We start from the raw sequence: 21,593 nt of genomic DNA on the forward strand, positions 1-21,593 counted from the left end.
TTCCGAGTGGTAAATATAAAGTAGTTTATTGTTGTTAAAACCTTTCACATTAAAAATTTCGTTCTAAAAATTTGATAAAAATATTTATAATTTATAAGCGCTGCTTTTTTTGAGACAAAAATAATTTTTCCCACCAAATGCGTTGAACTTCAGTCCAATAAAAAAATAAACAATAAAAAAACGTTTTATGTAAACCATAAAATCCATCCACGGTCCAAATTATTTAAAACTAGTAACAAAAATATAAAGTAACATGGTAGCTTTCGAATCAGTACCATTACTACATCATGGGACATTGTGGGTTACCACTGGCACCCATACCAGATCCTCCCGCCATATCACCACCCAACGTAGCTGAATCCAGTGCCGAGAGTTCAATTATATCTTCTGGAGGTTGACCATATTCTTGTAATTTACGCATATCTTCAAGAACAGTTTTGAACTTTTCACGTTTAATGTGCGCATTATCAGTGGCATTTTGGGATTCCAAATGGCCTTCTATGGTTCTGTAGAGATCCAATTGTTTAGTGTAGCTTTAAATGTAAGAAACCGGCTTTAGTATTTGGAAACCTTATTTAATTTTTAAATAAATACACTTACCGCTCTTTATCCTCTGGAGATAGTTTATCTGCATTATCCTCCAAGTATTTTGGATATTTAGTCAATAATTCTTTGATACTGGGTAGTAAAATTTCAGGCGATAATAAACTTTGCATCATTCCCTCCATTAGTGGTAGGAATGCGTTACCCTCACCATCACTAGACTATAAGATATACATACACAAAATAACTCAATAAATATCTACTGTAAGGAAATGCAACAAACTTACGTCGAATAAATTTAGACCTTGGAACATATTGGATAAATGATCTGAAGATGCTAAATTTTCACTACCTTCTTGCAGTCCCTGCATTAGTAATATTAAATAAGTATATTCATAACTTAATAAGATTTACTTTATGTACCGTAAGTGCTTGTGCAATTATATCTGAATACTTAGCGACTTCATCATCGTTGGCTGGGTTCTCGCCCTCTAAAGTAAGCACAGCAGCTTCGGCCATTTTCTTGAAGCCGCTCTCAGTCAAATTATTAACTTCACTTGTGGGTGTGTCTGGTGCACCAAATAATGAGCTCATACGCTCTGCGAGCAAGTGCGTTTGCTCCCTTTATTAAAATAGTAATAATAATGTTTTTTAAAATTAAAAATAATATTCTTTTTGATTACATTATGAATTTCTCAGTGTCAGTGGCTTCAGAATTAGATGCACTTGCATCACCGCCGGCGGAATTTGTGGTAGTTTTATCAAAATCTTCCAAAGCGCCTATTTGCGGAGCAAATTTATGATTAATAAAAAAATATGACATTTTTATTACATAATTTATTAATAGTTCGTAAGACTTTGGCACTTTCGATATGTACACAAATTTACTTACTGTCCAAAAGATCATTTAAGTCCTTATCATTATGATTCTCTTCAGCCATCTTAAAATTTTTATCTACTAGGCGTTTCAGACGTTAAAACAAGTAATGATCCTTCTAAATTTATTTCTGATATAAACAATAAAAAAATTTCACTGTGCCCGTTCCCCTTAGAACGTAACACCCAAAACCAAAATTATTACCATATGCTTTACTCCAGTTTTGACATTTAGTTTTTTCTACACTTATTTCTACAACACAAAATTGACATAAAAATTTTTATATGGCAATACTAACGTTGTTAACACAAAATTTATAAAGCAGCCCATACTAAGGTTTTTTGACATCAAAAAAATAACAAGTCATTTTCATTTGTAAACGTAATTACATGACTTTTTATATAAATTGATAAAAGCCACAATATTAAAAATGAGAGTTACCTTGTGACTCTCCTGTTTTATACTAGGAAGCAAATTAACGTAACGCGAGATTGCGAAATGATATTTTACACCGTTTGGTGATATGTACAAAAACGGGTCAAAGCGACGGGTCTGTTGTATCTTATAAATCAATATAAAAAATCCATTATATGTCTCTTCCTGCATCAATTATCACAATTCTGCACAATAATAATATATATATATATAGATATTTATATATATTCTCACATATATACACACTATTATTTTAATTCAAATGTCATATCTATAAAATATAATGCTACATCTCTAAAATTAAAACTATACAAAGAGCTTTCAAATAAATTAGCTCATTATACATAAATCAACTAATTTAAGGCGAAAAATGTCGAATGCAATCCTTACAAAAAATTTCCCATATGGGAAATTACCAAAATTTTATATATTTGTCATATATTTTTTATGTAAAATCTAACATTTATGGAAACGATGAAAATGACCAAATCTTAATTTCATTAACATAAGTAATTTTAGCTGCAGTGGAAACATAAAATAAAAAAGTACATAAAAAAGTGTTTTAGTAATTAGAGATCAGTATATTGTACAATAATTTCCATTGCCACCGTTAGTTTTAATCGCTTTGTTATATGTTTCCATTGCTTACTTATTAAGTGCAACTTATTAAGTAAATTTCGTTAACCACATAAAGAGCTTTCGTGCTCTTTAACTTACTTAAAAATAAATCAACAAAAATATAATCCTTAAAAACGAATTTCCCACAAGGAAAGTGACCAAAATTTGAAATAATTGAAATGTAAGCTAATAACAGCTGAACTGTAAACAAACGCATTGAAGAAGTAAGTATTTAATAAAATCTTTGTTTTTATTAATTGGAAATGTAACTGATTTAATATATCAATAATATATTTAATTTTTTATGTGATATTTTATTAAGTGAAGTTTTTTTAAACAAACGGAAGTTCTTTTAAAACTTTTCTGACACATAGAAGTTCTAACCTATGTGACTATGTCAGTGGAAACGACAAAATCTTAAAATAACTCAAATAACTTACTAAGTAAGTAGGGGAAAGATTCTATTATAATACATTCATTGTCACTTTCACATTATAATGAGCTCATTTATATAGCTGATAAAACTTTTACAAACTTTACTTAATAATATATCATACAAAAAAATTATATATATAATTGATATATTGAATCATTTATACTCGTATACATTTTTTATAGTTGATATATATTCAATTAATAAAAACAAAGATTTTATTATATATTTATTTTCTCAGTGTCTGCTGCTGTTTATTTACATATAATATATCTTACATATAATACATATGACACATATTTCAAATTTTGGTAATTTCCCTTGTGGGAAATTTATTTTTAAGGGTTGCATTCGACGTTTTTGTTTTAAACTGAGCTGATTTATTGTAAATGAGCTCATTTATATAAAAGCAAAACCGCCTACATAACACAGTGTAAATGTGCCTTTAGCTATATTATGTTACGAAACACTGTTGACTTCGTGGGATATTTTTGTACTCCAATAAAAAATTTATATTATCACACGTATATAAACTTGTAACTTAAATTTTTTTTAAATGTGGACAAATGCTAATTATGGTTATAGTGTTATCAGAAAATCGACTTACAGAAACAAGTTTAAAAAAAATATAAATGAAATTATAATTCGAGTATAAATTTACACCACGAAAATAGATAAGAGATAACTCTCCGAACTATTTGCTGCCAAGTCTGATGTACGACAATGATGCATTTTATCGTCTCTATTATTTATCCTGACACTAGACGAAATAATTGAAACATCATACGACGGTCAACATTATATCCAATTGACGCCATTTAGCCGATTAAAGGATTTGGAATATATGTGATGTATGTCTGCTATGGCATAGTTGCTCCTGCCTTTAAAGGACAGTCTAAAAATTAGTAAGAGGAAAGAATACGATCATGATCACTATGTATGGGTTTGCATATCCTACATCCAATAACGATGTTGACAGAAATCTACGTCGAAATTGAGCATCTGGTTTCAGAGATTATCCTATATAGTATATAGGAAATTCGTGCAAACCAAATTAAAATTATGGAAGAAATTCGGAAAAGAAAACAGGGCATACTCTTATATGATATATTTCTAGACAGGGACTGAGGTGGCGTTAGCAAAGTTCAAGATGCATCCGCCAAGACTTAAAGGAGAACAGTTGAAGGGGAAAACAAATTTTCAAATCATTCGATTTAAAATGATAACAGAGGCTCTATGTTGCTCCTAGAACAGAATCACTTGGTATGTAATTCATATATATTATAAAACGAATGATATTTTTTTCATTAAATATTATTACTTATTAATGTTGTCATTTTCGTTAGATATTCTTTATTTGTTGATTACTTTCGATTTTTTTGCGTAAAAAGAGCGAATTGTGATAAATTAAGAATGAGAAGCATCGAAAGCAAAACATTACTCAAATCGGTCAAACAACAACACCCAATTCCCACCAAGCGAAGTAAATCGCAAATCACATTAAACACGCAAACTTAGTGAAACCTCAACACCACTGGAAGACCAAAGGAAATTCGAATTTGAGCCAAACTCGACTGATTTTAATGTGTTAATGGCCAAGGACATTAACGATTAACGAACAATAATCATTCGTGTTAAGCATTTATTTTGTTCTGTTTGAGAACTTCTACGAAATCTGATAGTGCCACAACGACATCAGCAAGCGAAGTCAGAGAGCAGACTTCGCAGAGAGCAATGTTAGCACAGCAAGGACATGCACCTCGCTGAGCAGTACACGGAGAACAGCGACCATAGCGACCAAAATTTGTAACCGCACACAAACTGAAGCTAAAATATAAGAAAATATAACTGAGAAGAAGAAGAAATGTTGCACTAAAGCACATGCACGAATACATCCAGCAAGCAACCATGAAACCTTAATGACGATTACCAATGAGAGAGACCAGGGAGCACCTCAAGGACAACTTTGAAACCCTGTGGAGATTTTTGTGTGTTGTTTCTGCCACCACAGAGGAAAATTGAACTGTGTTTGGAGTTTTATTGCCAATTGACGGATACTAACACATTAGCCATTATACCAAACTGACAAGGAGACAGCGCAATTACCCTCAAGGAAGTGTAACTGTTGCTGTTGAGCGCTGATATGCTATGACCATAGCCATGTGGTTACTTACTTGCAGAGTTTAATATTCAAGCAAAACGAATTTGATTTGGCATGTCAGGTCTGTGTTATAAGGGAACATCATTGGATGACTTAATTTATGAGTGTTAAATGCAGTTAATTTTCTTCAATTTCTGTTAAATAGAAATTGGTTTATGTGATTGAAAGTGGGAGTTTAATACTTAATTTACATGTAAATCTGTTTGAAGAATATGCTGCCTAAGGTACCTATATACCTATATAGGTAAGAAATGAATATAATTCTTGTATGGAAAGCTCCATTATATTAGATAAGTAATGTCTCTTTTCACATTTTAGAGGATGAAGTAGTCCATAATATTTTATTATATATATGTTACTATGTTGTATTAACACAGTAACAACCACAGTGAGAACTCTTTGAAACTGACACTCATCGTCAGTCTACTTTTGTTAATTGTTAAAATTGTTAATTGTTAAAAAAAATTATTGTTAAAAAAATTTGCTTTGAAAAAGTTATTATTGACACCAGAGAGCTGCCCATTTAATAAAGTTGTCTCTTAGGACTACATTTATATTATTAAGGAATTAAGAAAAAATTACATTGAGTGGATACATTATATTTACGTCATACTATGCTACATTACAATAACAAATTGCTCAGAGAACTAATAGAATATATTAGGTATCCTAAATATTTAATGAAAAAAGTATAAGTCTTGAATCACTCGAGCTATCCAATGCACTATTAATTGAGTATTATCACATGCTGCGATAATAAAAATAATTATAAAAAAATCTAAAATTATAAAGTATTATATAAACTGTGTTGATGATCCACTTTAGAGACTTGATTTTTGAGTCTTAAACTGAAATGATAAGTAATACTTACTTGCCTCTGGTAACGAGTAACTGGAAGATGTAAATGTAGTCACTAAATATCAAAAAAAATAGCAGTCAGTCTTTTATATTACATAATTTTATATATTATAATATTTTGCAATAATATATAATATGTTATTTCGCAATATATATAAAAATTTTGTAAATATAAAAAAGTGCAAACCGTTGTTAAAAATATCAGACTTACAAGACCTTGACACGAGTATAAAAACCCTACAAATGAACAACATTATAAAATTTTAAAGAAAAGTTAAACCCTTACTTTACTACAACTAATCCTTTATTTGCGTAAATCAAACTCACCGATCACTTTGAATCAACTTATAAACTAATTAACTATATACTATATACGTACATATTTGTACATGATTATATTAATAAAATAATAGGAATACGTTTTCAATGGAGCACAGTATAGGGAAACAAAGTAATTTATGTACTGTAATAGACCTCAACTGAGCAGAAGGCATTATGATAATCGAATAAAGATCATATGTATTTTGTTAAAAAGTTCGTAATTACAAACGGGATCAGTATTGCTCTAGAAATTGATATTTAATTCAGATTAACGCTGATTAATCAGAAAGAATGTAACTGCAATGTCTTTTTTACTTCAGATATGAACGAATCTTAAGGAGATCAATAAAATGTATAAATAGAATTGGCTATGAGTTATAAAATATATTATAAAATCTCAATTCGTTTTAAAAGTTATTTAACGTTTAACTGAAACCCTATATTTTAGAGGAAAGTCTACCAGTTTTTAGTTAAACATATAGACGTTAATCAAATTCAGTTCATTTGAAGAGAACAGTAAATAGTCGGTTCCCACTAATAAAATTAACAGAACTTGCAAGTAAATATATAATGCTATTCATAATAAAATTAGTTTGTACATATGTTAGGAGATAACACCTTCTTAAATAATTTACCGCTTAAGATTTTTGAATCGATTAACAACATTGTTCCTAACGTAATTATCGGCATAATTGGGATTTATTTTATTAAACTTCGACTTCAATAACTTGTGACGTTATTACTCCCATTTTTTTTAGCCACAATACCTTAAAACTCCATATCTCTCTCAACAAACAAGTTTGTATTTCATAAAGCAGGTTACACTAATCTTAGTAGTGAAGCAAAAATACCTATACCATTTTAAATACCTTGGTCCCTTAAATTCGTAGTAATTGCCTGCTTGCGAACAAATCCAAACCCACACGATCGGTCATTTTGGTCTTCCCGTGAAATATCACAACCGCACGAGCAAGCAATAAAAACCGCAATAAGAGTCATTCGCGCCCTAACAAAAGTCAAACAAACACGCAATAATTGCGCGCATGCGTAACCGTCATAAAACCACAAAAATCTCTTCCCTCACACACAGGTCAACTTCGTTATCCTTTCAGATTAACAACATATACGAAAATTCCAAGGGAAGATCCCAGGATAAAGGAAGTAAAGACTTTATAGCAATGCGCAAGGATAATGCACGCGAAGGAAAGCAATCATGAGCGCAAACAAACTCAATTATTATATATTATAATGAATACCGTCGATCGGGTTCGCGCAAGTTCACTCGGACGAAGCAGGCAATGATCGTTGACTTTATGAAAAGTCGAAGGCGACAATGAAAGCGGCTTCTACACGGTATTGTTGAGCAGCACAGCAATGGATTAAAATAGAAATATGTTATACTCGTAAAAATTTGTACAATTTTCCAAAGTAAAAAGTAAAAAGTAAAATAAACTAAAGAAATATCAGTTTTAAAAATAGTGAAATTCATTGGAAAATATTATATTCTCTTCTCTTCTAAAAGATTCTGAAGGAATCTTGTCCAAGTTGAAAGTTAAATGTTTTTGCTTTATTTTTCTTTAAGTTGTTTTTTTTTGTTTTTTGCATTTCTATTCTTATCTTTGTTGCATTACTGGGTCCTGCAGAATCAAGTAAAAAACTAACAAATCAAAATTAGGTAAATTTTCGCTATTTTGATGTTAAAACGATCAGTGACCGTGAAATCACAGTTCTCGTATAACCTGAATGGCATGAATACATAATGACAATACAAAAACGGACCGAAACTGCAGTGTTTAGTCAAACACGGACTAGAAAGAATGTGAAAGAAGTTGGAACGCAACTTTTATGACGGTAGACAGTATTCAAAATTCTGTGGAAAGCATGCTGAGTATGTTTCGCGTTGCCCAGGTACGACCGATCCATCCTACGCAAACCAATTGCTTCAGTGTGAAAAAGCGCAATAAAGTGAGTGAAGTAAGTGAGTGTAAAAGAAGCAAAAAACTGAAACAAATAAGTTCAATTTTTCAAAACAAAGACAAAATATACAATGTTTTATGATATTTTGTTATTATCAGGAGATTATTGTTTCCATTGAATCTATTTGAAGGATTAAAGTTACAACAAAGTTATATGAAACTACTCTGTCAGAATGGACCAATAAAGTTACATACATTTTTCAAACTCATGGAAGATCAAATAAGACCTATGTATTGTGTCACCAGATATAAAGGCAGATCGAAACCCGGTAGAGTCATGCGTTCTATAACATGTTGCAACATCTGGTTCAAGCTGATATCATTTTATTCATGGCACATACAATCAGTTATCAAGGTTTTATACTGCTCTAGATGACCGAGATAGTAACGAAACTCTCTTCATTGGCTGTCAATTTTAATTTGCGCAAAAGCTAGCATCTGTGCGGAGTTCAACGGTAACTGCAATGGCATTTTCATTTTTCGAAAAAAAACACGTTCAAATTACTTCGGCCTAGGCCATAAACGTACTCGTGGATGTGAACTTGTTTCGTGAGAGCCATATGAGGTTTATATATACCTTCAAATATGATCATTTTGCTTGTTTATAAAGCTATTTACACAGAAATGAGCTTTATCGTTAAAAATGATTTTTTCGTGAAAATTAGAACCACCACTGAGACGTGTGCTGAAAGCTTCATGGTATTTCAGATATGAAGATGTATACAAAGACTTGAGAGTCGAAAGTATGTAAAAGTATATCAAACACACAGCAAATTTGTTTAATTCTGTAGATACTCACACTAATTCAGAATTGCACTCTCTCAAATCAAAGGCAAAATATATTCCGTCAAGAAGATATGTTGGGCTTCAAACCATGCTTCTGTAAATTAACTGGAATAAATGCACATAATGTGGTCATTCTAATATCGTTAATGTTCCCTAACATAATAAGCAAGCGGCTCGATTAAGATAAGCACTAACTATTAGTTTTTCAGGTAAGACTGAAATAAAGCTGTTCACCACTGAAACCAAATAAACTCATTTTAATCTGCCCTTATTATACAAGAATTTTGCTTGATAGTTAACTAAAGTGTAAATCTAATATTACTATGTCCAATATTGGACAATTTGTGTCCAATACTTACTAATGGTAATGTAGTTTTGCGGCCAGAACTGAACAAAAGGTATAAGATTTACAAGCTCTGCAGTAAATGCTAGGACAGCATGTGTTAGCATTTCAGGAGCTCTCAAGGCGTCTCTCTCGGATGTTGTAAATGTAATGCTACATTCACTATCTATTGACCTTCATAATCAAAATATCGCCTGCAACAATACTGTCCGGCACATATTAAAAGCAACTGTCGTCTGAGCAGAACGTATATACGTACAAACTTTATCCGACTCTAAATATAGTTCCAAACTGTCTGTATAGGACGAAATTTGATTTTCTGACTGCGTATTTATGTTTCGAAAGCAACTAATAAGATGATTTCACTCTTACTTAATGTTAAAAAAGGGAGAGACCTCTACTTGATATGCAATTATCCCGCGGCTAAAAGCCGATATATAGTTTTAGAATATATTGGACATCCACTGATTTACTAGGATTACTAACTAAGATATTAACTTGATTCTAAAATGTGCTGAAACGTGTTTATGTTGGAAAAAAATATTTTTAACATAGAATTATATACTGCAACAATGGGCCTTATTTTTATTTTGACCTATAATGGACCTAGAAGAATTCAATTTAGGTCAGGCGTTTTAAGATTTTTTTGTTTTGACTTTAAATTGAAAAATGTTTCTATAATTTTAAAAAATGTTGCGCAATGGGCCACTGCTGAACCAAAGCTTTAACATTCGGTACTTGGGTTTAGTATATATAATTTGTAAGCACATATTTTCAATTACAGTTGATATTAAGATATTGTTTGTTTATTGGAAACCAGATAAAGTCAGCGCATGCGGAAAGTTACAGGTATATGATAGGGAATATTAAAGGAAAAAAGATAAAAAGATACACCATAAACTTTGATGATGTTCAAAATATACTTGTTGTAAATGCGATACAAAAACTAGAATAACATATTAGATTTATGATAACATCTAAAATAGTCATGTGGTATTTAACTTTATTGTGTTCTCTGGAGCATTGAAACTGAAACCAAAGAATATGTTCGTTGGTTTTCTGACAGGTTCTTTCAAAAAGCTCTTTGTCGCTTTATAAGGATGATATATCCTTTCACACTAAGTAACAGATAATGCCTAACTTACCATAAAAACTAGGCGGTATCTTTAACTTGTGTTTATTATGCAATTCCGAAAACTTTTTACACAAAATATATATACCAGAAAAGTACGAATAACTTAATATTCAAAATTTGGCTATAGATAGAAGTTGTCCAAGTGAAATGAATAAAATTTGTATTTTATGTAACAATTTATATACGAGTATTATTCCTATTTTAGTCAAAACGAAGATTAGCTTTTAAAGCCATTCTAATAATGTTATTAAGTTATTACATATATTAAGCTCAATCGCTGCAAACCTACCGAATTATGGACAGACGGACACAAATTTTGCTGTTATATATACATATATAATAAAATATATAGTTTATATATATGTAAATGCATATACATATCCACATATGATATTTGTAAATAAACATTACTGTTTATTCAAAAAAGATCAATTTTAATGAGGCCTATGCCGTACTCGTAAATGAGTTTTGCTCTAAATCTCCTTCCATATCATTTATGAGCACAAAATGGACAGCTGGACAGCGTTTATGATGTACTAGAATGGTACTGAACATGGACGTAGGGTACTTGGAGTGATGGACACTTTTTTCTAAAAATGTGAGGAAAGTAGTAATTCCTTATATAAACTATAATGAAAGGAGGGTCCATAGGCAAATGAAACTGTCCTAAATGATACAGATCGAGATAACATACATATATGTGATATATAAGGTATATGTGTGTACAAGTAGTCGTGAGCAGCAATTGATTTGATGACCTCTTGTTTAAAGTAAATGATATAATAATGGATATTATGTGGAGCTTACTATTTTCTCTATTTAAATAATCTTTTTTTCACTCGCCAGTTTTAAAATGGAAATTCTATCAGACCTATATTCCAGAGTTGTGTTTCCTAGATATGCTGAATATTATTTAAAAAGAAAACCGCAAAAGCGATTACAGAGAACATGATATTTTAAACTCCAATCGAGTCAACATTGATGTAAATCATCATTGTGAGAGACCACATATAACTATAGTGAATATAGTTGATGTCATAAACGCAAAAAAAATGTTTCCAAAAGTGGATTAATTGTATTTATGGAAGTATACGTATATATGTAATTCAAAATATGTATTGTATTGCAGAAAACAAACTAAATGTACAAGAGTGATTATTCATTTTCGCTCTACAGGATTCGCGTTAGCTCTACAGGATTCGCTGAGTCAAGGAATTTGTTGGCTTTGTCTACGAAAGACTATGATCCAAAATGGATATTTGCAAAACAAAAAAAATATTTTTTAAAGCACCTGTCAGACAACTAAAGAAATTTCTTTTGCAACAAGAAAGTTTCTTAGATAGGGTTTATCACACCCTATCTTGGATCATAACAAGTAAGTGTTATTACAAACATTAGATCATCTTGAGGATATTGATAATAGAAGGCATGTCATATAATATTCATAAAAATAAAGTGAAATTGTTGGGTTATAATGTTTTCAGCATGAAAAAAATTAATATAATTTTTTGCCAGATCTTCTTAGATTCACCAAGGAATCTATGAAATTCGAGATAGAGTGACTATATTCTGCAATTTCCTTTATCCGCTCTCTTTAATAGCGGATAAAGTATAATTATTGGTTTATTTAGTGGCCTGATTTTATCATATCCTCAAAATAACTTCAGCTCCAACTCTTATTATAACGTGTTTATCGTTAATTGGCAATAGAATGTTTGGTATGAATAAAGCACAATCAATATAAAAATATTCTTGGCATATATGGTAACTAACTTAGGGCTTATCAATGTATGAAATTTTTAATGTTGTATATAACCAAGGATGTCGCAATTGGTGAAGAACGTAGAATGTGCCCAGAGTCTTGCACTAAAAGCGTATGGAACTTTTAAAAATTATTTTCGAATGCAGTGATCAGAGGACATATGGATTAATTGAAGTTCTTCTAAGCTTGTACTTTGGAAAGTTCTTATTTATGTTAAAGAATTCACTTTTAGTTGCTCAAGCAGTTTAAGATTCAATTTATAATCTAAATTATGAAAGTATGTATAGGAAGTGGCAGAATATTTGTGAATGTAAGATATTTAGTTAAGTTCTGAAAAGAGGTTCATTAGTCACGCATCGAATGTTCGAACAGATAGTTGACTTTTGACTTGTCTTTAAACATTTTCAGAGCACATTTTTTACACATAGATGTCTTTAAATTTGCATTTGCACATCCTATGGCACATCCTTGCACTCCTTCCTTGACACTCGTGTATTGTAGCAATGATCTCAAGACTTACAAAATGAAAAAGTGGAATATCCATTGCGAATATTTTTCTTTGGCAAAAGGAAGCACTAACCCAATCAAACGCTTTATAGGTTCAACAATGGCTCAATACATCTATGAATCACAACATGTGTCTAAAGCGGTTGACCTCACCGTAGAGCTATACGGTTTTAATATTTTGACTTTTCCAAATATTTTGCTTAGATTTTGCAGTGTTAAGAGGTTTATTTGTCATGATTGAATCCATTACGTGGGATAATCGCATTAAAATGTGAACGTAACCAATGCGTTATTGATCAACATTTGTAAACGGGTTGAGGTGGCAGGTAACAGCTAATCCGTGTGGCTTAACACAGACATCGCCCACTCATCCTCCTTAGGCAGTATGTGTCCATATTTCTGTAACGAACATGATTAGTCCATTCCAGCGTTTAAACGTTATTGTTGTTGTGCGATTTGTTTCTGCTTTCCTAATTGTTTTTTATTTGCGATTTATGTGCTACTTTCTTTAGGGCGTTTACGAGGTGCCTTTCCGTTGCCATTTGCGTTCCGATGAACTGCATTGTGTGCATTTAAAGGAACACAACATTTATTTAAATAAATTCAGAACACCCAGTGAAGAATCTGCATAATTATAGAGAATTGCGAGCAAATCATAACTTAAAACATGTTGAAGTTAGTTTGCTGTTTCTATTGAAGATCACAAAAATTTGTACGTAGACCGCTATATGGTCTGCCCACAAAAACAATGGGAATTCATAATTCAATGGTTCGCCGCAAAATACGTTATGAGCACCATCGATTGTTGTCCAAGTACAGAGTTCGAACACGAACGGATAGTGATTTTCTGCTCCTCATGCTGTGGTTTGATGAAAGTTGATGCTGTGTTCCTTTTGGAAAGTACTCACTCAAGTGACAATAGAAATACTTGGAAGATGTTTCCAAAACTCTTTTGTTATATTAAGAATTCAACATCAGAATATTGTCAGCAGATACATATATCAATGATTATACTACATACATTACTTGATTGGTCAGAAAATATTCAACGTTTTAAGATATAATTGAAAAGTTTTTTATCAAAAACTATTTTATAAATCTAAGGACTTTCTTAGTACATTTTATCATTTTTCCAACCATGACACTATTCCAGTAAATATTTTTTATGACTAATTATGTTACAGTTATTTAATTAAGTAACAATCAAATAGAATAATGATTTAGATTTCAATTTAGATTTTAAGTAAAATTCTATAATTATTTTTTAAGTACTGCACTTATTTATTTATTTATTCTAAAAGATTAATTATAATAAATTAATAATAAAAAATACAATAAATAATATGATGCAGACATCAAAGGTTCCCAGATAAGTTTTTCCAATATTTAAATAGTGGCTAAAGATATGTGATCTGTTAAAACATGTAACTATATTTAATATTCACTTATTTACTTATTTATTCTATATAATATATATTTCACCTTTTCTTATTATTTGCTTTAAGAATCTGATATGACATTTCATATCATAAAGATTCTGTTCATATTTGAACAGGCACACGCGGATTAAAACTCGACCCATTACTTCTTTCCACTAGATGTTTGAAATATACAAATAAAAATCAAATAACGATTTACAATAAATTTGTGCTAATAATTTAAACTGTTTTAGAACTGTTGTTCAGTTTCCTAACATCATAGAAAACATATATATTACAGATATTTAATGTAATGAAATACCAAACACCTCCAAGATTTAGATTAAATTAGATTTTAAAACGGGTTGGGAACTTGTCACCACGTCACTGCATCCTTTGAGGATTATTGTGACATACTCACTCTAGTTCCACAGACGAGTAGCAGTTAAGAACGCCATTATGTGGATAAGTAGCAAAGTCTGAGTCTGGCAAGACTATCACAGTGATACAAAATGTGTTCTGTTGTTTCCTCTTCTTCGCAACAAATTCTATAGGTTCGATAGATGCTTTTTAACTTCTCAATGTCCAGTAAGATACCCTGTGACAAGTCGGATGCCACTTCTGTTCAGCATAAGTAGCTCCCTAGTTCTGGCTTTTGATCACCTCCAAATACCAGATTACAGACAGAAAAATTTTGCAAACTATGGGATTAGTAGCTGGGTAACAACCTGAAACAAACTTTATCACTAATGAACAGCAATATAAGCATCCTTCTAGGCTGATGACAATTACCAATGGTTTTTAGCCTTTTGGTAAGCAAGCGGCTAGAATGGGAGTCCCACACAATATTCACTGTCATTTTCTCATTCTCTCGGTTCGTCTTCTGCTCTCTGGAGGCAGAGAACCTAGGGAATTGTTGAACCACAATTCAACAATCTTAGGCAGCTAGCAGAAATTAACATATGGTAAATGAAATTAAACCATAAAGATTGAATCTGACAGTGTTACGTTAAACAACAGCCGGGCAATCAGTTGGTAATGCGGTTGTAGAAGTAAAACGATGCGATAGCTTTAATTGAACTCTAACAAACCAATTCTTACCGACTACTGATAGTAATCATTGTTAATTATTTAACAGGTACTTTACTTATAAGATATAATCAACGAGATTTAAGACATTATTACAAACCATTCGGTTCTCCAAGTATATTCTTTGTCTAGGTCAAATTTTGTGACATTACTTTATGAGCAGTTTGCATGTTGATGAATTGCATATGCATATGTACACATATGCATATATATTGTACATTCTAACAGGTCTTGAGTGTTGTTAAAACGTTCGTGAACTGTTTTCACTTCACGTATGTCGAGTGCAAAAATTATGATAAATAAAGTGTGCTTACTCCAACAGGTTACCTAAATTGTCTTTAAAATAAATCACTTCGTGAATGATAAATTGAAGTGAAAATAAAGATTTCATAAAATTAAACATTTTTAGTTTTAGCGGTACACGTACGAGTGCCACTACTAATAGCGGTCGTCAAAAAATCCTTTTCCGCTTACTGTGACTTTTCGCTTTCACACTGCAGTCGGATTGTCTGCGACCGACTTGAGCAGACAACGACAACATTACTTGTTGTCGTCGTTTATTGTTGCATTGCATTGCAATGTAAAAAAAAAATATAATATAAAAATAATACAAATATAGAAATAATGTAGAAATAAGAAAATACAAAACGTCTATCAGATTCTTCCTTTTTTCATCATCATATTGAATTCACACCCTCAACCGCACCAAATACTCCCACCTTTCAAAAGTCATTAGGCTCCAAACTGATCAAGTGCATGCAGCAGTTAGGCAAAATGTGCCCGCTGATGTCGGTACGATCACAAGAAGAACACTGAAGTCATTAAACAGAAGGCACAAGGTAGGCGCGCAGAGACAATGTAAAGCGCCCGCGGAAAAAACATTTTAACAAAACCGCCAGCGGTGCAATTCAAACATCTGGAAGCAAAAACTCTCATCTCTCCGAATGTCGAAGTCAAGATTCGAATTCGGGTACGGGTACGGGTACGGATACGGGTACGAGTACTAAGCTGCAAGGCACATCTGCAGGGCAACCCAAGACTTTCAAGAAGTGGAAAAATATTAACACAACAAAAACAAAAACAACAACAAAAACAAATCGGTGAAATAAGATTAATTTGTTTTCTTAACTCGGGCATTTTGTAAGTAAGTATTTTACATCATCAGTAAACAACCTGTTGTGCTCATTAATTCCGGCAGTATTCAGTTGGTTTATTTCTTCATTTCAGTTCGAAAGACTTTTTTATTTAAGGTTTCTGTTTTCTATTTAATTTATATTAAAAATGAACAAAAAAGCCAATTCTAATTTTTTTATTTAATTTTATTTTACTTTATTTTCATTTCATTGCTGATGACCTTTCCACACCACAAATATTGGTGCTCATTGTTTTCGGACCCTTTTCACTTGTTCTCTATTTTCATTTTGTCAAAACTAACAATCGATCATTATCATTTTTTTACGAATTTTATGAAGATCACAAGATTACACGATCACAAGATTACAAGATTACACTATTAAAAGATTATGCTATTACAAGATTATAAGCCAGCTAGCGCCCTGTGAAAAGTGTGGCTTCTTTCACACATTCATTACATCGTCTTCGAATTGGGAAAAAGATGTGAAGACTGATTCGTATCGGATCTATGCGAATCAAAAATCTTTTGTTTGTGTTTAATGATTAACCGAATAAGAAAAACAATTATTAAATAAATCATTAATCACAGCGTTTATTTCCTTATACATTGAACAAATGAATTTATCGTTAAAAGTTAGTTCACTTGTTACTCTACACAATTGAAAATTGATTCAGATTCGAAGATTCGAAGATTCGGAGATACTAGATTGTTAATTGTGAATACGAAGTCATTCTTTGAAATTAATTGAGGCTTAAGTTATTGTAGTGAGCAGGTGATAATTAAGATTTCAAATCGACCTGGTAGCTGGTCTCACCACGAAAAACCGTGCTTGTGTCAGCATGATCTAAAGCAAGATTAGAAAATTTGATGTTCGCATAAGCAGAAGCCCCAGTACTGTAAACGCCAGTAGCGGAGCTAGACCAACTCGGCACGACGGCGACATCAGAATTGCAAGGCCCCCTTTATAGCCCCGTTGTAAACGTAAATAAGTTACATTCACTAAGACGATAAAGCATGATTGAAAGTTTTATTGCTAATCAAATTAAAATAATCACAAATTAAAATAAATGAATTTTCCTACTTTTAGCCTCACTCAATTTTTTTTTTAATTATATCATAATTTGCGCCAGCTGCTATTTTTGCCTCAGTTTATAGAATTTCCAATTGAGATAGTCTCTCTTGAATCATCATACTTTTCTAGTACGTCTTAAACAATTTTAACTTTAAAAAGCTTCTTTCCGTCGAAGCTATACTGACTGGAGGTGTGAACATGAATCTGGTTACTATATAAACATTCGGGAATACATCGAATATGGTTAATCTCATTATTACATCAAATTGTTCAAAATATTTATTAAGTGTTTAGAAAACACAGTCTGTACCTTTTAGCGAGGCTCCTGTGGGCATGAGGCTGTCATCGCTGACGCCTAGCGACCCCACTGGTAATTGCAAAATAAAATTAATTTATATAATAGAAAAAATTTATAAGTTTTATAAAAGGTTTTGTTCTTTTGCTTTCTGAAGATTAAAAGATATTACTTTGAGTCTTCATTTAATTTTTACTATAATAACAATCATCTCTCCAAATTGTAAAAATAAAATAAACATAGTAAATTTAAGAGAGTGAATAATGCAATATAAATTTTATTTTTTTTTTTACAATTTTAAACATTTGCATAATTATTTCTAATATAACATTGGAAAACTAAAGTTATTCTTATTCAAAGCACAAGTATATTTATTGAGGCCAAATCAGGTCTGAGATCTTAAACTAAGAGATAAAGTTAAGTGTAGATAGCAAACAGTACGAATGAATTGTACAAGTTAGCTTAAAAGGCTCTGTCCAGACATAGAACGAATTAGGAATCATCTTCGGTTTCAGTCACATCACTACTACCGCCGTTTAATAGATTCGAGAACTGGTTCCTCCAAATGTTAAGCATGCTTTGAACATCTATCACCAGAATATCATTTTTAACTTTGCAGGAATTAATTTCGGGTTTATAACCATTTGTCAGATTTCATTTGTCATAGATCTTATAAGTCAAGTTTTAACATTAACACTTCTTATAATTAAGGACGGAAACAAACTATTTCATTGATTCCTATTCGCAGATATAAATTTCAATTGTTGCCATTCATCTAAAATAGTTCGACCGCTAGTTGTTCTAGGTCTACCTCACCCATCTATTTCTTTTCCACCTAGAGATCCTTATGTTGATATGTCAATATCAGTGTGTTTGTATATATCTCTTACTTCTTATATTGCGCCGCTCTCTACGCAAGAAGAAAAAGGAGTACCTGGTACTTTTTGAATACCAACTAAAAATATTTTAGAAAATTTATAATAAATCTATATGAAATAATTCATTGTAATAAGTTTAATCAAAAGGCAAAACAAAATTTCTTCGTTTTTAGTAAATTATTTAATTGAAGTCAGAATTTTAATATAAACCTTATCAAATTCAATTTAACGCGTTTAATTATTTTCCAGGAAAATTCGGTACACAACTTTTCTTTTGATTTCACAAATTCTGAGAAATAAAAACACCAAATTTTTCCTCATTGACTCTGAAGAACAGACGATGAATTAGTTATGTCGTCGACACTCCAGTTTAATGACGCAATGCTTGATCTTATAAATTTCTTCACACTGCTCTCATTGCCCGATGCGATCATCCCCAACAAACTGTTTCGCCCCTCGTCGGCCGGAGTCGATTTGCTTGTGCGACTGCATCTCATCAAAGCAATTTGACGTAATGCCCAAGTGACATCCAAATGAGCTATAACGCGTTGAGGAGCCTGTCAATCGGCAATACTGGTGGTCGCATATGTTGCTGAATTTTAAATAGTCAGTCACTGTTTTTCGCTACTTGACTTCATTTTATTGGGTCGTCAATTATTTACAATTACACTGAGGAACAATTTCATAAAACAGCAATTTTTTGTCAATTGTCTGCTTTATCTTACGGAGTCTTATTTTTACAACTACTTAATTATGTGATTATTAAGTTTAAAATAATACTGATCAAAAACAAAATCTGATATAGTGCTACAAGTCCATCTAATACTGCTCAACTTTTTACGTGAATTCACAAAATTCTAATAAAACATATTAACGACACAAAATTCTAAAACCTATGGACCAAATAAGACACAATGATAAAACAAGTAGTTAATAGATAATTTAATCATTAATTAAACGTATTAATGATATTTAAAATCACAAACATATGCTAATCTGCTAAAATAATTAGCGAAAACTAACAAAATTCTTCGCTACTCCTTTCTTAAGTTTCTAACAAATTAAAATAAGTTGATAACTAATCCACTTCGAAGTGAACTTAATATATGGATTTATGTTGATGGTAGGAATTTACAGAAAAATATATAGTATACAAAAAGATATTTTACAAGAAGTAAATCCATTTTGAGTATTCAGACTATTTAAAAAAAAAATTCTTAATAAAACATAAGTTTCCGTTCTATTGTAGTTCTCTGAACAGTTTTTTTTAATATTAATCCATTTGCGATCAGTCGACATAACAATATGGTATTACTAAAGGTTTGACACATTGGTTGGCTTTTACTACCAAACCCAACTTACTATGAAGGTAGCAAATAGATAGTATCTGCTATGTAGATACAGTTAAGTATTATATCTATTCAATTTAATGTTTAGTATATAATAAAGTTGTATTAAAAATATAATAATACCTATATATATTATTTATTATACACTTCTTTCAAATATATTTAATTAATTCTTAGTACTAAGTGCCTTTTAAAGTTAAGATCTCTTTCGATTATTTTAATAGATGAGATGCTGTCAACTTTAACAGACTGAATAAGTTAACCAATGAGTTCAATTAAGCACATCTATATCTTCAGCCTCGCGTCTTAACATCATTTAAGGCCGATCCTTCTCGTTTTTATTGATACGTGTAATTGTTTAAATAGTTATAAATAAACAAAATATTAGTTAAAAAATTAATATTCTTAATTATGGTGTATTGTACAAAAGTTTTGTTATTGTTATTGGTGTTTTTTTTTCTAAACCAAACATTTTAGTCAACGTGCGACATAAATTATTATCGCTTATCGGCTGAAAGATCATTCACAGGTACTCAGCCAAATCAGGTGAAGAGCAGAGGAAAGTTGACATTTCTTTGGTGGTTGATTTACTAGTTTCTGTGCTGTGAAAAGATAAGTACGAAGTGTAAGTAGACCGTATTTTTTGAATATTTTCCTATCTTAAGCGAAATTCATTAAATTCATTCACAGCTCTGTAGGTGGGCATCATAAACACCTCTAAGTAGACTTATTCACAACGCACCATTGGACTTCATGTGACGCGAAACAAGCGAAAATTTCGACTGTGCTCTTATATACATATTTGTCATCTTTCTTTTTGTTTTGTTGCTGTCAGTAGGAAAATAAAATTCTATGGAAAATCTGCGACAGCGAATAGTGCAAAACCCATCTTGAAATGAAATTTTGGACAGAAATAACTCAGCTTTAATCTAACGAAGAACAAAAACTACCAGTACAGACAGTAGTCAAATAGTTTTCTGAATTGGAAAGAAGAAACTAAAATTTAAACAATTTGAAAAATATTTTTTTACTGTTATTGATTTTTAATAATTCTTTATAACGTCACTTCCAATTACTCATCAACATCACATTATCAACTAAATCAATTTTGCGACCTCTTTAAGCAGGCTCACCACCCTGCTTAATTGGAGTGGTGACCGACACTTGATCTTAGGTATTAATTATGGCATTGAGTGGAACTTGATTAAATTTTAGAACTCTTTGCATTCATTTAAAAAGTTTTAAATTTATGTATTCAAATAATAGGAACCAATACTGAATAGTCATTGCTTATTGTCGTTGTATCCATTCTATAGTATTTCAAGTGCTTAGCAACTTCAGCATTACCGATTTACGTTTTTGTAAGTATCCACTAATACCACTAATACCACCACATTTAATATAGTTGATTAATAATAGAGATATTTAAGTCCCTATCTGCCCAAAATATATGCTTTAATTGTATACCACATAGTTTATTTAGGATTTATGGAAAGTTCTTTTAACTCATTAAGGAACATACGCTCTCTTAGTAGAATTAGGATTTTCAAGTTGTCATACAATACACTTTTAATGAAAGTATTCAATAATGAGTTAGAAAAT

At 31.3% G+C, this 21,593-nt stretch overlaps 1 protein-coding gene across 1 annotated transcript; it reads right to left on the reverse strand.

Annotated features, from left to right (window-relative positions):
• Positions 1–1,682, reverse strand: LOC119690120 (peroxisomal biogenesis factor 19). Its single transcript, XM_038105112.1, has 6 exons — positions 1,436–1,682; positions 1,227–1,323; positions 967–1,165; positions 831–908; positions 601–764; positions 1–533 (listed from the first exon to the last, which is right to left on the reverse strand). The coding sequence occupies exons 1-6, from the start codon at positions 1,482–1,484 to the stop codon at positions 281–283; spliced, it is 840 nt and encodes a 279-aa protein (XP_037961040.1). The 5' UTR covers positions 1,485–1,682; the 3' UTR covers positions 1–280.
• Between the last annotated feature and the right edge of the window lie 19,911 nt (positions 1,683–21,593).

Source organism: Teleopsis dalmanni, chromosome X (genome assembly GCF_002237135.1).
Source record: "Teleopsis dalmanni isolate 2A chromosome X, ASM223713v2, whole genome shotgun sequence".
NCBI lineage: Eukaryota > Metazoa > Arthropoda > Insecta > Diptera > Diopsidae > Teleopsis > Teleopsis dalmanni.

Bases quoted from the DNA above. Each gene is read 5' to 3' on its own strand.
- LOC119690120 (XM_038105112.1), bottom strand. From the start codon at position 1,484: ATGGCTGAAGAGAATCATAATGATAAGGACTTAAATGATCTTTTGGAC. The intron at 1,166-1,226 runs GTAATCAAAAAG...ATTTTAATAAAG, and splicing joins GACACTGAGAAATTCATAAT to GGAGCAAACGCACTTGCTCG. The intron at 765-830 runs GTAAGTTTGTTG...TATATCTTATAG, and splicing joins AAGGTCTAAATTTATTCGAC to TCTAGTGATGGTGAGGGTAA.